General features: G+C 38.9%; 1 protein-coding gene across 1 annotated transcript in view; it reads left to right on the top strand.

Annotated features, from left to right (window-relative positions):
- AACS (acetoacetyl-CoA synthetase) overlaps window positions 1-14,501 on the top strand; it is a 41,743-nt gene extending 27,242 nt beyond the window's left edge. Inside the window, exons 9-18 of the mRNA XM_061466179.1 lie at window positions 863-943; window positions 1,811-1,935; window positions 4,561-4,625; window positions 4,806-4,928; window positions 6,260-6,373; window positions 6,864-6,989; window positions 8,603-8,672; window positions 9,582-9,640; window positions 10,466-10,668; window positions 13,148-14,501. Of these exons, the coding sequence (XP_061322163.1) occupies window positions 863-943; window positions 1,811-1,935; window positions 4,561-4,625; window positions 4,806-4,928; window positions 6,260-6,373; window positions 6,864-6,989; window positions 8,603-8,672; window positions 9,582-9,640; window positions 10,466-10,668; window positions 13,148-13,285 (1,104 nt within the window). The 3' untranslated portion in view covers window positions 13,286-14,501. The remainder of the gene's footprint in view (window positions 1-862; window positions 944-1,810; window positions 1,936-4,560; window positions 4,626-4,805; window positions 4,929-6,259; window positions 6,374-6,863; window positions 6,990-8,602; window positions 8,673-9,581; window positions 9,641-10,465; window positions 10,669-13,147) is intronic.
- The last annotated feature ends 335 nt before the right edge of the window (window positions 14,502-14,836 follow it).

Raw genomic sequence — 14,836 nt, 5'->3', positions numbered from 1 at the left:
TATATTTTCTTTCAGTGTATATCTTGTTTCATCCTTATGAAGCTCTTAATAGTTCCACTATAACTCCTTGCATAAAAGCAAGCCCCATCTTTATTTTAAGATTGACCACACCAATTTGTCACTGCAGTTTAGTGACTTAATGAAGTAGTTTGTAGATTTATCTATCCTAACAAGTTATGCTTTAATAATGATTAGAAAGGTACTTGAGCAGCATCTCCAACAAAAGAGAAAATAAAGTAATATATTCAACTGCATTATCAATATTGATGCTTTGAGCTGGGAGGCTTTTCATGCTGCTAGTCACTTCCATGTTTATAAGAGATGTGTGTAGTTAGGTCTTTCCTCTCCTAGATGTTAATAAATAAGATAGTTTGGATACGTATTGTTAATGTATAGCAGCTGCTGCAGTTTGTAGCAGTTCTAGGTCCTTCATTCCTCCCAGTTGCATTGGAATACTGAAACAAAACTGTCAAAGGGCTTATCTTGTAAAATCTGACCAGTAAAAGCATGCCATTAAGATTATGGCCTTCATGGAGCGCTGTGCAACTCTGCTGGCTGAGGAGAGTTGGAAGTGGAGGAAGTTATTTACTCCATGGATTAAAAATGATGTGCAGGGGGAATTGCTGTGGTCTAATGGGAGAAGATGAAAAGTTACATGAAAAAATGGAGAATGCAATCGTTGCAGCTGCTGTAGATAGGCCCTGGGATTTACTTTAGTTGTGGTTAAAGGAAATACTTGCTTTTAATTGTGGAGTACGTCCTGCGAAGTATTGACAACATTAAGGGTTTTTTTAAGTCTTAATGTGTCATAGTTTTGCTTTTCATTTATGTGAACTTACATTTTCCTTTCTCTGTTTTTCAGGGTACCCTAATACAGCATCTGAAGGAACACATTCTTCATGGGAACATGACCAGCAATGACATTATTATGTACTATACAACGGCAAGTGTGGCTTAAGGCATTTTTAAAACTGCTTTAATATATTTTTTCTTATAGAGATGGGAGAGCTTTTCATACAAATCTACAAGTACATTTTTATGTATCTTTAATCCTTCTGCAAGGCATTGTCCTATGTAACTGTTTTGATGGGGAGGTAAGAAGCTGCTGAATAAATCTGATCTGTATAGGAGTTCAGTTATGTGGTGGGCTATCTTCCTAATGCTGGGGTAAAGGAAATGGTTCCAAAGGCTTCTATGACTGAAACCTTTTGAGAAGGCTGATGTATTTCCTCATGAGTTCCTTTCTGAACTTCAACACCACTAATCAGTTTGGAATACTTCCATGAAGGAATTGTTATAATTACCTTTTCTCAGAGTGTCCCGTCTTTCAACTCATGCTTTAAAAGTATGTGTATAGGGATGTATGGAACCTGCATCTCATTTGGTATTTGTAAAGGTAAATTAGGTGAACATTCATCAGGGAAGATGTAGCTGACCTACTCTAGGGACAGGTGAGAGGATAAGCAGTGTTCCAGCCTTATTTTCTGGTTCCTAAATAATATGATTAGATATAATCAGCAGTGATGGGCATAAACTCAGGTGCTGGCTTAACACTTTCTTAAAGCAGGAAAACTTGAGGCAAGGAGAATGGAGGGGAAGATGGCACCTCTTGCACAAGGACAAGGAGCATGCTTTGGTCCAGATGATTTTGCCAAGAGCTACACATGTCCATCATTTTCTAGTTACCTGTAGCTCCTCTACCAGCATATGGTAGCAAGCAGCATTCCTGATGGCTCTGATATTGCTGCCAGAAAAGCAGACAGCTAGCTGACAAAGATGGAAATTGATGTAGGTATTTTCTGTTTTCCAGACTGGCTGGATGATGTGGAATTGGCTGGTGACTGCGCTTGCTACAGGAGCTTCAGTGGTCCTGTATGATGGATCTCCTCTAATTCCATCACCAAATGTGCTCTGGGACTTGACTGACAGACTGGGGTATGTAAACAAGATTAAATGGAGGAAAATGTTCTGCTCCTGTTATGATGACCACATACAAGCATCCTCATTACAGGTGTCATTCCCTTGATCAAAGCTAGTGTGCATCATGAGTTTATCTTTTGGCTTAGCCTTGGGTGGTACTACTTCTTAACATTTTGTACTAAACCAGTTGTTGATGGAGAGCAGGAGAGACAAAGAGCTGATTGTCTTAAATTTGAGTTAAGTATTTGGATTCCAGGCAAACAAAGAATTTTGGTTCAATAGTCAGTTTTCAAGAGCAGCCTTTTCAAAAGGCAGTAATTGGGAGCAATCTGAAGAGTAATTTCTCAGCACACGCAGAACTTAGGAAATAAAAATCCTTTTTTTCAAGCAGTTCAACATAAGGCTCAATGTAACACTTTGACTTAAAGACATAAATTGACTGCAAAGGCTCAGCAGGGTTGCTTGTATTTTCATATTTTGCTTTTAAATCTATAATGCCTAATTTTCCCTGCCAAGCTGTTCGTTAATTGTTTTACACAGGTCTTTGTGCCTCCAGATGCTCACAGTGCCCTCTCTGTCAAAGCCCAGAGAAATGGCAGGTATTGGCTAAACAGCTGTAAAATCCTGTGCTGGTATTTAGCTTTGTACTCTGCTTCATCTTTCTGGTAACTTTCCTATTTTGCCAGCTGGATGTAAGGAGTAGATCTGAATGTTACTGCTGATAAAAATCATGTCCTTTTCAATTGATAATTAAAATTGTGGTAGAAAGTGGATGCCAAAAGATCCACTTCCTGGCTCTTGATAATTAATAATTTAAACTTCACTGAATCTTTTGTGACATGTAATATTCAAAGGCTGCTGTTTTGTCTGTAGCTATTATAATTGACGGTTAATGCCTAGTCAGAATGCTTCCAGTAAAAAAAACCAACACGAAACCAACCCACCAACTTAAGACGCCCCCCACCTCCCCCCAGAAAAAGACCCATTAGAACAACAGGCAAAAATTTAGACTCAAGAAATAACACAGCTTATTTTTAAGCATTGTTTCTGCATGCCAGAAGTAAGTGAAGATAACTGAAATGTGTCTGCATGTCTCACTTTTGTAATCTGGCGCTAAAAGCGGTGGCCATCTGTGTGGTACTTCATAATGCAGTCTGTTCCCAGCTCAGTCATATGTTACATATTAAAAAAAAAAGGGCTTCAAACATGTGAAGACTACCTTCCTTCTCTGAAGATGTGCCACACTTTCCTTCTGAGAGCATATTCTTACAGTATGATCAAGGTATCTCATACTGCATGACAAGATTTTAAGTGGACATCAATTAAAGATCTGTTCAAGTGAACTCTATTTTGTCACCATCCACCAGTTATGTAGCATTTGGAAGGAAATAATAGAAGACTAGGCTCTATATGTGCTGTAGAGGAAGTGTCAGAGCTTAAAAATAGAGAAGCATTTTGTATTCTAGCTGTAAAATAAGCAATAATTTGAAGCATGGAAGGAAAGTAAGATATTATACAGGAGTGTGATGTGGCTGTGGTATGTAACTGGAGGAGCAATGCACATCTGGACTGTCATGGTCCTGTTCCCATGTACCTGATAAACTGCTCTATGCCCCAGTGTGCAAATAGCCTGTCCCTACCCAAGAGATGGCAGCCTCTTAGTAACTGTCATCCACCTAAAATGGCAAAGACGTCCCCTTTTGATAGTGTTCAAATAGCTTTCTCTCCATGTCTGTAATAGTATTATCTCAAGAGCTGTTCTACCTTCCCTCTTGCCTTTGGCATAAAAGCAAAGATAGCAGGATCTTATTTTAAGTTCTACTGATGTGTGATTGCCCATGTTCTGTGCCCTCAAGACTGTGTCCCTTATCCTTGTCTGTCCCTGTGCGTTTTCTTGAGTGAGTTTATTGCTGTAATATAAAATGAATTAGCAGAAGGCAGGGAAGAGGATTTCCTGAAAGTCAGCAGAAACTAAACTAGCACTTCTATTGATAGAATAGGGAAGGGGATGGCCTTCATTTCGAATTTCAATTATGTTGTATTGGAGAGCTCCAAATACCCTTTCATAGGGGCAGAATTCAGTTAGTCAGTTAGCTAGGCCATATTTCATTTCAGTTAGGCACCTGCAACTCCGACTTTCATCTGTGTAAATTGAAAAGGGAAAATCACTGGCTGCTGTCTTCAGAGTGAAGTATTCTTTGTTGAGCTGTGCCCTGAAATGGCAATTTTCTTACAGGCAGGAGTGTAACAAGGCAGCAGTTTTTTGTTTAACAGCTTAGTGACAATTACGACCCATTAATGAAATAAACGTTGTAACATTTTGTGATGTCCTTGGAGTATTCTGCAGTTCTGAATTCCTGTAAATGAAAGTGAGCGTTCTCCATGAGGTGGGAAAGCTTTGCTTAATATGTAAAGATTGAAATAAAAGTTTCAAAGCTGCCAAAATGACATTTGATCTGGCTGGTTTTGATTGCTCAGAAGAATGTGCCTTGCACTTGGAAAGCTTTAAGACACTGCATTGCTTGACTGATCAATGTACAGTGTCTAACAGCCTCTGCTTACCGCAGTGGGAATGGCAAGCCTTGAGTGTCTTAGCATATTACTTAAAGATGCCAAACATTGAAACTTTTTTCACTCTAGGATCACCATCCTTGGAACGGGTGCAAAGTGGCTATCTGTGCTAGAAGAGAAAAATTTAAAACCAGGTAAACTTCAAAAAGCTATTGCATCCCTTCTGTCCTCCCTCCTATCTTTCCTATCCAGGTTCTGGCCCTGAATCTTGTCAAAGTACTTTATGTAATTGTTCTGCATTGTAATGTCAAATAGATACAAACTCTTGTAAAAATTCTGCCTTAACCTGTTTTGTTGATTTCCTCCTTTTTAAGGTGAAACACACAATCTCCAAACCCTCCACACTATTCTGTCTACAGGATCACCGCTCAAACCTCAAAGCTATGAGTATGTCTACAAACACATAAAAAGCAGCGTTCTCCTGGGATCCATTTCAGGTGATGCTTTTATGCTGCACGCATCTTCCTAATTCTGTTCATTGCCTGTGCATTTCGTTCTTGCTTGTTTGCTGCTGTATATTTAAGAAGCTTAACCTTTGGATTGTTCAGGCTTGGTTATAGTTAAACTGGAATTAACTGTCTTATTAACGTAGAGATTTTCTGCATAATTCAGCGTGCCATAATGAAGCTCATACACTCAGGCTTTTAGGTGGAATGCGTCTGTCATGGTGGATGTTTTGGGTTTTGGCTGCTTTATTTTCAGCAGGATCATTTATTTTGACTGGCTGTCCTTAGGGGTAGCAGGGTGAGATCAAGAGAAGAGTCTATTAACCTACAGAACACACTGGTCTGCAAATAGCTGCCTTCAGCAGAAAATACCTCTTGGAGAGGTTTTTTCATGTCCCTGTTTCAGTTCTTTTGGAGTAAGTATTTGACAGCCAGAGTTTTCTGTAAATTACATGATTAGGGAAATATCAAGCCCACATATTGTGTAGTTTGTTGTGAGGAGTGCAAGCTGAGGCAACTTCTGTTCACAGCAAGTCCACCATGGAACTCCTTGTTCTGTTTTGTAACAAGGACCGACTTTTTCAAAGGGCATTTTAACTTAGTTTGATTTGTTTAAGGTTTGACTGTTCTGCTACTGAAGTCACCTGTGACTCAGGCCTTAGTAAGAGTAGTGCTGAATCTAGAACTTGCTACAATAGACTTTAATAGTCTTATATGCAGGGTACTATTTTTGAGTGAAGCTAACATGATTGATATGTCTTATAATTCCACTTCCTTGAAGTTCTAGAAAGACTATAAATATTCCAGTTAAGTAAGCACTTTGACAGTATCTATGTTCATTAAGATAACTGTTCATTCTATAGACATGGCTTCCCTTTCTTCCCTTCCTCCCCCTCCCTGCTAATGAGAATGAGATATAATAGCTAAGTAAATACTGAGTGGAATAGCTTGACATTACCTTAAACTAATTCAAACAAACAAGAAAACATTTCTCAGTGATCATAAATATCTAAGTCTGAAAACTAGGGCCTGTTTTTCTCATTAGATAGACAGAAACTTCCTTAAATGAGATTAAAGAAACTGTTGGAAGAAGAAAAGTTATGCCTTAAGGAATATTCTTGCATGAAGGGCATAAATGTATAAAGACATGTAAAGTAAGAAAATAAACCTTCTTTTATTCAGTCCCATACCATCCTGGATAATGCTTGCCTGTTCTATGCTACTTAATGTAGATCAGAAGCTGTTCTAGAGTTCTTAAGTTGTTTTCAGTTTTGCTTTTTCCAAAATACACTGTGTATTCTAAATGGACTGTTTTATTGTAGGTGGGACAGATATAATTTCATCTTTCATGGGTCAGAATGTTACAATTCCAGTTTACAAAGGAGAAATTCAGGCCAGAAATCTTGGAATGGCTGTAGAAGCATGGAATGATGAAGGTAACTGTTATCAGAGCTATTTTGCAAACTTATGAAATACAGTAATTACATACCTCAAGTTTCATTCACCAGATGGGTAAATGGTCAGCTGTTAAATGAGTGATTTCGCTTAGGAAGCGTGTTCCATAAAACCCGCCTCTGAATCCACCTCGTCTGGATCATACAGGACTCTAGTGAAGATAATCTATGTGTATAAAGGCCCTCCTTTTCCATTGCTCTGCTAAAACGTATCAAGGCCAAATTGTAGCCTCTGGTATGTGTGTTAGTTAGCTATGTTGCTGTGCATATAGCCAGGCTGGCTTCCACCGTGTGGTGCAAGTCTCCTGAAATTACTGAGGTTGATAGGGATGAGTTCAGGAGTTGAACACAAGCTGTTAAGCACACCAGTCACAGCTCATCTTATAGCTACAGCAGCATCTGGCATGTAAGTAATAACTGTAGATGCTCTTTGCTTTGGTACTCTATTGTTTACCTCTTTCCTTGTAAACAGGAAAACCAGTTTGGGGTGAAAGTGGAGAGCTGGTTTGTACCAAGCCTATTCCCTGTCAGCCTACACACTTCTGGAACGATGAGAATGGAAGCAAATACAGGAAGGCATATTTTTCAAAATTCCCAGGTATGTAATGAAAGGCTTTGGATATTGCTCAAACTGACCAAGGATATAGATGGTATTGCTGCTCTTAAGAGTACAGGTTTATTCTTGCCCAATGATATGTAAGTGCATTTTTGAATCTAGATTTCCAAGGTGAGAAATCCATAGCAAGTTTCATAGTACCTCACTGTTTTCTAGTGGTTTGTTTTGGATATGGATCCAAATCAATTTTAAGAATTTCTGAAAAGCTCCAATCCTATTTTGCTCCTGCTCTCATTAGGCAGATGTGCCTGTAACAGCCTGATAATCTGTAGTGCAGACATGGACTGCTTGGCATGAGTGTGAAATGAAAAGTGCTGAATAGGTCAGGGAGCAATCAGCCATTAATGAGTGCTACTGCACCTCTGCCAGACTGCTGCTACCTAGATGGGAAGAGTGAATCCTCAGGGATAAGTACTGACCCTGATACCTCATTAGTATGAGGTTTAAGTGTATGCAGCTTCAGACATGCAGAGTCTGCATTTGTACAGTCTTCCAGTGGTGGTAAAAGTAAAGGAATAGATACTGTGTGCCAGAAGCTTTCTTCCTAATAATTTTGGAGGACTTGCGTCATCCAGAGCTTTTGCTCATGTGACACAGCAATGCTGAACTCCCTGCTGCCTATGGGTCAGGGGCTTTTATAGGGACAGGACCTCAAGCTGCTGCTTGTTGGAGATGGAAGCTTTTTTGTAAATAGCAGTGATACAGAGTGAATTCACAAGCAAAGTCAGGACATGCATCAGGAGATAATTATAGATAGGAAAACTGAGGGAATGTGGGAGTGGGTCTGCATGTAAGCCTGACAACAGTAAATAGGGGAAAAAATAAACCTGTGCTGACAGTTGTTAGATTGAAATCATTGAGGTCCAGAGGTTCTGTCTGAAACCTCTTTTCTGTCTTTCATTGTAAATGGGCTTAAGGTTGTCATAGTGAAGTTAAAAAATGGTCTTATGTGTACATGCCTGTGTAAACAATTGAGGGTTGTTTGTTTTCCTTAGAAAAACTTGACTAGAATTGACCTGTATATCTGTTTGTGGCAGGCTGCTGTAGTGGAGCAATCTTAAAAGGAATACAAAAGTTATTCCAGCTCTGCAGTCAAATCTGATTGTATATTAACGCAGCTCAAGATCATTAAGTACATAAGCTTCAAGGGAATTGTTGAGACCTATTGTGCAAGCCCAGAAAGCTTCTTGCATTGAATTGCACATCCTAAAAGGGGATCAAGAAGGACTGGTGGGAATGGTGTTATTTTTGTGGAAGATTCTCCCAGTTCCCTCAAAATATGGTGTTTAGAGCAGCTATTCACCTGTTTTCTAAAGGATGCTGTATAGTCATGCAAGCAAGTAATGAGAAGATAACCTAGTTTGATCCGAATGTCTGAACTACTTTCATGTGTGTTAGCTTCTTGTAGTAAATGCAGTGTGGATTGTTTGCGTAGTTAAGTACTGCTACATTTGCTGTGGGTAGTTCTCAAACTAGATCTGATATAGTACATTTTTGTATGTGTTTTATTAAGTTAACATGAGTTGAATTACACAAATGCCTGCCACGACTGGATGAATAAGAAATCAGCTTCTTAATCTGTCATTCTCTAATAGGTGTTTGGGCCCATGGTGATTACTGCAAAATTAATCCCAAGACAGGAGGAATTGTCATGCTGGGTCGCAGGTATAGTATTTTGGTGAAAGCATTAAAATCTACAAACTTCACCTTAGAGCATAATGTACATGACTTTCCATCATGCCTGTTAGCTTTATATTACTTTTGTTAAATCCAGTAGTGTGAATTCCAGCCCTTAAATTAATCAGAGCAGCTGGATTAGAGGGAAGGAGCCCATTTCAAAATTTCTATTCCACTTTTGTCTGTGTGAACACAAGACACCGTTGAACTTGTTTTTGTGGTCCATGGTTTATAATGATCATTTATAAGAGTTCAAATTGAGAGTGCAGCACATTTAAGGTGGTGAATCAGGAAACTTTTCTTCTGGTCTTGCCTTTGCCATTGACTTGCTTTACAGCAAAACTGAAATTATAGAAGGTCAGGTATATGTTGTGCTTGTGTTGACCATCCCAGATGTTCAAGATCACAGCTGTGGCTACATTTTCTGCTTGCATTTAAAGGTTGTTGTTCGAAACACAGTTGAGTGGATGCCTTGATTCTGTGTCTTGCATTGTCACAAACAGACCTACTCAACAGACATACAGTATGAGGCTGCTATATATGCAACACAAGTTCCAGCTATAAGACTGGAAAGTAATGATGTGCAACTGCAATATGATGGAGTACTAAGATCCTTGGTCTGTTTGGTCATCAGTGGCATGTGTGTGTAGTTGTAGGCTACTGGAAAGAGGAGGCACTAGGAAAGGATCAAGGAGTAATGTTGAGTTTCTTTGTACAACTTCATTTTAATGAGCAAAATGTCTTTTTGAAACAAATTCTTTTAAAATTCTATTTCTAATGTGGCTGCATATTCATTGCATGAAATGTAGAGAGATTTGGTTAATTGCATCAGTTCTTCTCTTTTCATCAGACTAATCACATTTCAATGCTTCTTTGTTTTGTTGGTGTGTGATTCAGTGATGGTACCCTAAATCCGAATGGAGTAAGATTCGGAAGTTCTGAAATCTACAACATAGGTATGAAATTAACTTTCTACCTCTCAGCGATGACATTGTTGCCTTAAATCTTTATAATGCTTACATTTCAGGTGTTTGGGAGGATTAGGTAATAAAAGATTTGCCGTTTTTCAAATGTCAGCAGAGAGCATATTAGCACTAACAGTAAAATTCAGTTTTGAAGACTTGAAATGGATTGCTTTCCCAAAGCTTCTGTAGGGCTGGAGATGACTGCTCAAGATCTGTTCTCTGCAAGATGTTTTTTTATATAATAAAGCCTTAAAGACTAATTATATAATACAGATTTATAAGAGAACCTAACTGCTGAGGTTTTTCTTCCCCCTCGCAAGACAAGCGGTTTTATTCTGCCTTTCCTAATAATTAGAAGAAGTTCTTGAGCTTGTGCTTCATATTTCAAAGGTCTGTCTTGTGAAGGGCTGTGAAAATGCACCTGCAGAGGTGCTAATCTGAGACTTAGGGGCCTGTTGCTTCTCCTGATTCTTGTGTGATCCAACGTGTTAGTTTTCTGTCTGCAGTAATGAGGGTTGTGAGGAAACCCAAAGAAAATGGCTTAGTGTAAAAGCTTCTGTCCCAAAAGCTATGCCTTTTTTTTTTTTTGTTGTGGACTTAAATATTATCTGGTCCTTAAACCTGGATTTTCACCTAAGCAGCAGTTCAAATTTCAGAGAAGCCAGAGCAAAGCTTATAGAATAACATAGCCACAATGTCTGTTCTGCCTTTGCAGCTCTGCGGAGCTGATGCTTCTTCTGGTGCAACCACAAAACATGTGCATACTGAATAATACACAAATGCCAAGTGCCAATAAGGATTCTCCTCTCTTTTCAGTTGAAGCTTTTGAGGAGGTTTCTGATAGCCTCTGTGTCCCTCAGTACAACAAAGATGGGGAGGAGAGGGTGATACTCTTCCTGAAGATGGCATTAAACCATGCGTTCAGCAAGGATCTGGTGAAAAGAATCCAGGATGCAATCCGTAGAGCGCTTTCTGCCAGGCATGTTCCAAGCCTCATTCTAGAAACCAAAGGCATTCCGGTATGTCATGAAAAATCCTGCCTACTTTTTTCTTTGTCACCTTGAATAGTAATTAAGGAGCAGTTGTCATTGCTCTTCAAACCCACATGTGTGGAAATTTTAGCATCTCAAAAGTGTATTCAAGCTTTATAAATAGTTTGTCTATGTTGCCTAGCAACATCATTTCTTCTCCTTTGCAGCTAAGCATGTTTTTGTTTAACAATACCTAAAAATGCCCGTTCTCAGTTTATAAATGTGTTGTGCTCTCTCAGTAATATATACTTAAACCTTTTAAATTACCTTTTTAATATTTTCCTTTAACTTCATCTTTCCTGGCTACCCCTCAGCTTATTTTGTTTTTGTTTTGCTGTTTCAAGTGACATTCTTATGAAAGCTGAGTACTGAGCAAATTCATAAAATCACTTTGTAAGTCATTTCACCTTTACATCTAGTAACCACTTAAATGTAGGTCTCTCAGTGCCTTAACTGTAGCAGTTATTAAAATCCTTGTGCTCATGGGGACATGAGGGTGGGTAGAGAATTTTGTACAGCTAAAGGTTCTACATGCTCAGTCTCCTGGATCTGTGTTACTCTAGTCCTCTCCTTTGCTGTATGAACCATAGAATCATAGAATAGTTAGGGTTGGAAAGGACCTTAAGATCATCTATTTCCAATCCCTCTGCCATGGGCAGGGACACCTCACACTAAACCATCTCACCCAGGGCTTTGTCCATCCTGGCCTTGAACACTGCCAGGGATGGAGCATTCACAACTTCCTTGGGTAACTCATTCCAGTGCCTCACCACCCTTAGAGTAAAGAACTTCTTCCTTATATCCAACCTAAACTTCCCCTGTTTAAGTTTTAACCCATTACCTCTTGTCCTATCACTACAGAGATATCCCTAATGAAGAGTCCCTCCCCAGCATCCCTATAGTCCCCCTTCAGATGCTGAAAGGCTGCTATGCTTCTCTTCTCCAGGCTGAACAGCCCCAACTTCCTCAGCCTGTCTTCATACAGGAGGTGCTCCAGTTCCCTGATCATCCTCATGGCCCCTCTCTGGACTTGTTCCAACAGTTCCATGTCCTTTTTAGGTTGAGGACACCAGAACTGTACACAATGCTCCAAGTGAGGTCTCACGAGAACCTTTTAGTTGGGATGCCTGTGTCTTATAGTACTCTCAACAGCTGTCTCAAGTCCATTTGCACATGGACTTGAGTGTATCTAGAGCAAAAATTCGAGACTTCAGACCAATTGTTTGATATTGGTACCCCCCCTATTGCCAATATTGGTTTCGATGTGAAAGTGGTCGACAGTTCAGGATGGCCAGCCTCTATGGTGTATGCAGTGATCTGGTTCTGATCTGTTGATCTGCTGTTTCAGGCCACTGTTGGCAAATAATCCTTGGCTCAAAATGTCTTCTTTGCATGACTCTAAAATCCCCTGTACGTATGAAATGGTGAAGCCTAGATTTTCTGGCCTGCAACTTAGTTTCTGCCTGAAGTGTTAAACTTGTAAAGTGTGTAAATCACCTGAATGTACAGCACAAAGTTGATGGCAGTGAGGTGCTTGTGATGGGGCCCCTCAGGAAAGCCTGCTCAGATCATTAATTAGTTCACACTTCAACTGAATTTACAATTGAGTGAATTTTAATTACCTTTCAGGTAAACGTGCTAGTGCTGAAGTGATCAAAGCTGGCTCCCATCTTTAGAAGTTTGGCTTGGAAGGGAAACATTTTCCTGTTTTCTGCTACTTTTAGAACTGTATTTGAATCCTTATCTGAACACACGGTCTAATCCTGACTATACAGACACTATATACTGGTAGAAAAACGGTGTAGCTGCGTTGAAGTGATTTGGACTTTAATAATACAAAGCAGAGTTTTAATGAGATACCCAGGTGTTAGAAATGTAATGCAAACTCTCAGTCAAATCTTTCTAGTCTTGTCCTGACCAGATAAGCATTCTGATCATCCACAGCCTGTTACGGTTTGTTTTGAGACGTTTAAATGTAGAGGACCATTTAAGCTCAGTGCTTCAATTCACCCTATTAGAAAAAGACTGTCCATTTAAGACACATAAGTCATGGTTTTCTTCTCCCAAAGCCCAGTGGAATTGGGGTTTAGTTTTGAGCCCACCCTTAGAAAATTAAAAATTGCTTGAAAATTGGATGTGTCAGAACATAAAACATTAAAGATTTTTGGTGTTTATACCATGATTCTGAATGGGTTTCATTGTTTTAAGTTGGAGCTTGATTGTGTTCTCACAGTGTTACCAAGTAGGAGTAATAAACTAAAATTACAAACTCTTCTTTGAATCCCACTTACCCTTCAAGTGATTCTTAGAAGAAAGAATCTGGTGCCTCAAGTGTAACGAAGGAGGGAAGACATTGCACTAAGCTTTGATTTTGTTCTGGGATTGGAGGGGGGGGTGTGTCATGAATATTTCCATAAAGCTACTAAATGAAAAGTGTAACTTTGTCATTGCCATTTTTGTTTTTCAGTATACAATAAATGGGAAGAAAGTGGAAGTAGCTGTGAAGCAAGTAATTGCAGGGAAGGAAGTTTTGCAGCTGGGAGCTTTCTCAAACCCAGAGACTTTGGAACTGTACCGGAATATTCCTGAGCTTCAGAACTTCTGAACTCACTTGTTTGGGTTTCTTTTTTTTGCATCTGTCTTTGTTCTGTGTTTGTTTTGTATATATACCAATACTGTATGTAAAGAAAAAGCTCTATTTAATATCAGTGGTTCTTTTAAAAGAAAAAATATTTCATGAAGTGCATTATGAAAGGCATGGGTAAAGCTTAGCTTCCTTTTATTGGTTAAATATGCCATATATCTTGGAGTTTTTTCCAGCCTGGAAGGAGGAACCTGCCTGTTTTGATCTTTATATATGAGTGCATCTTTTCGGATTAGATTCATATCAACAGCCCATTAAATGGGAGCATCAGCAGCATCAGTTACAGTTGCAACTAGGGTATTTCTTCCATAAAGTACTTGACTTTCTGTTGTTTTTTTAACTGGATTTTTAGCAATGCTTTTTTCAGTCTGTGTGTTTGTCACCTGTAAGGAATACACACTGACTTTAACTACTTGACCATGACACATGCAAGTGTTCTCTATGTAGTGTGCACTTAAATGTTTTCATAAAGCCAAATCATAATGCACTAAACCCACTTGACTTGACTCGAATAATTTCAGTCTTGAAATATCTCACGGTACTCTTGAAGGTAATTGCTGCTTCTTGTTGTGATGTAACCTTTCTATTGTTTTAACCTTTTAGTTGATAGACTTCTGGGGGTTCAGAAGGTGGGGGAGCAATCACCTCCTTATTCCTGATGTAACTTCCTGTTATTTCCATGGAATTTTCTGTCATTACTGTGGGTTAACATCATTGCGGTTGAAGGCAGCATTTTGCTTCCTTGTTTTGAACTTCCTTGGCTTTAAGGCAATGATCCTGGGTTATGTTAGCTGAAGAATTCCAGTGTCTTTATTACAAGCTGATGTATTTTGTAACTTTTTTTACTAAGTGTCATGTTGAAAGCTGAAGCCTAAAATGTTTTCTAGCTCTGTATCCTTCCAGTTTATAAAGGGAAAAATACTGTCATGAGCATACTAAAACAGTAAAATGGAAGCACTAAACCATTCTGTTTTTCATACAATACAGTTGCAGTAGTTGTACCGAGCCTCTGGCATTCAGTATCTCCTGCACTATTTGAATTTTGTGGGCTAAGTATTTAATGCATTAAAATCATGGATGTACTTACAGTTGCGTTGAATGCATTCAGCATTGATAGTTAATTAAAAGAAATTGATCTTTAAATATATATTATATATTACATGTGTTTTAACTTCCATTCACTTATTGTCTGTTTTCCTTTCAATTGGGTGTCATGGAATTAACTTAATTTGTTACTGCTATTTAGCTTAATTTGTTACCAAGCTTAATAGTTTTTATCCAAGTCCATCCCTGTACATAATTACTGTTCTCTGAAAGTTTTATCCAGTTTTCTTATGCAGAGCCCAGGACAAGTAAAACATTGCTGCTAGTTACATATGCACTCACTGAGAAGGTCCCAGGTTGAACAGGAATGGAAGAGAGCATCCTGAAAATGTACCTTGAGTCAGTACAGTAAGAAGTTGCAGGTTGTGATATGTTGATCTTACTAAAAGGGATCGCACTGAAAGGTGT

This window comes from Pezoporus flaviventris, unplaced genomic scaffold (genome assembly GCF_033815535.1).
Source record: "Pezoporus flaviventris isolate CSIRO_AGI_PZ_B2104156 unplaced genomic scaffold, CSIRO_AGI_Pfla_v1 ptg000041l, whole genome shotgun sequence".
Classification (NCBI taxonomy): domain Eukaryota; kingdom Metazoa; phylum Chordata; class Aves; order Psittaciformes; family Psittacidae; genus Pezoporus; species Pezoporus flaviventris.
Note: the sequence above shows the minus strand (reverse complement) of the source record. Positions and strands in the feature narration are given on the sequence as shown.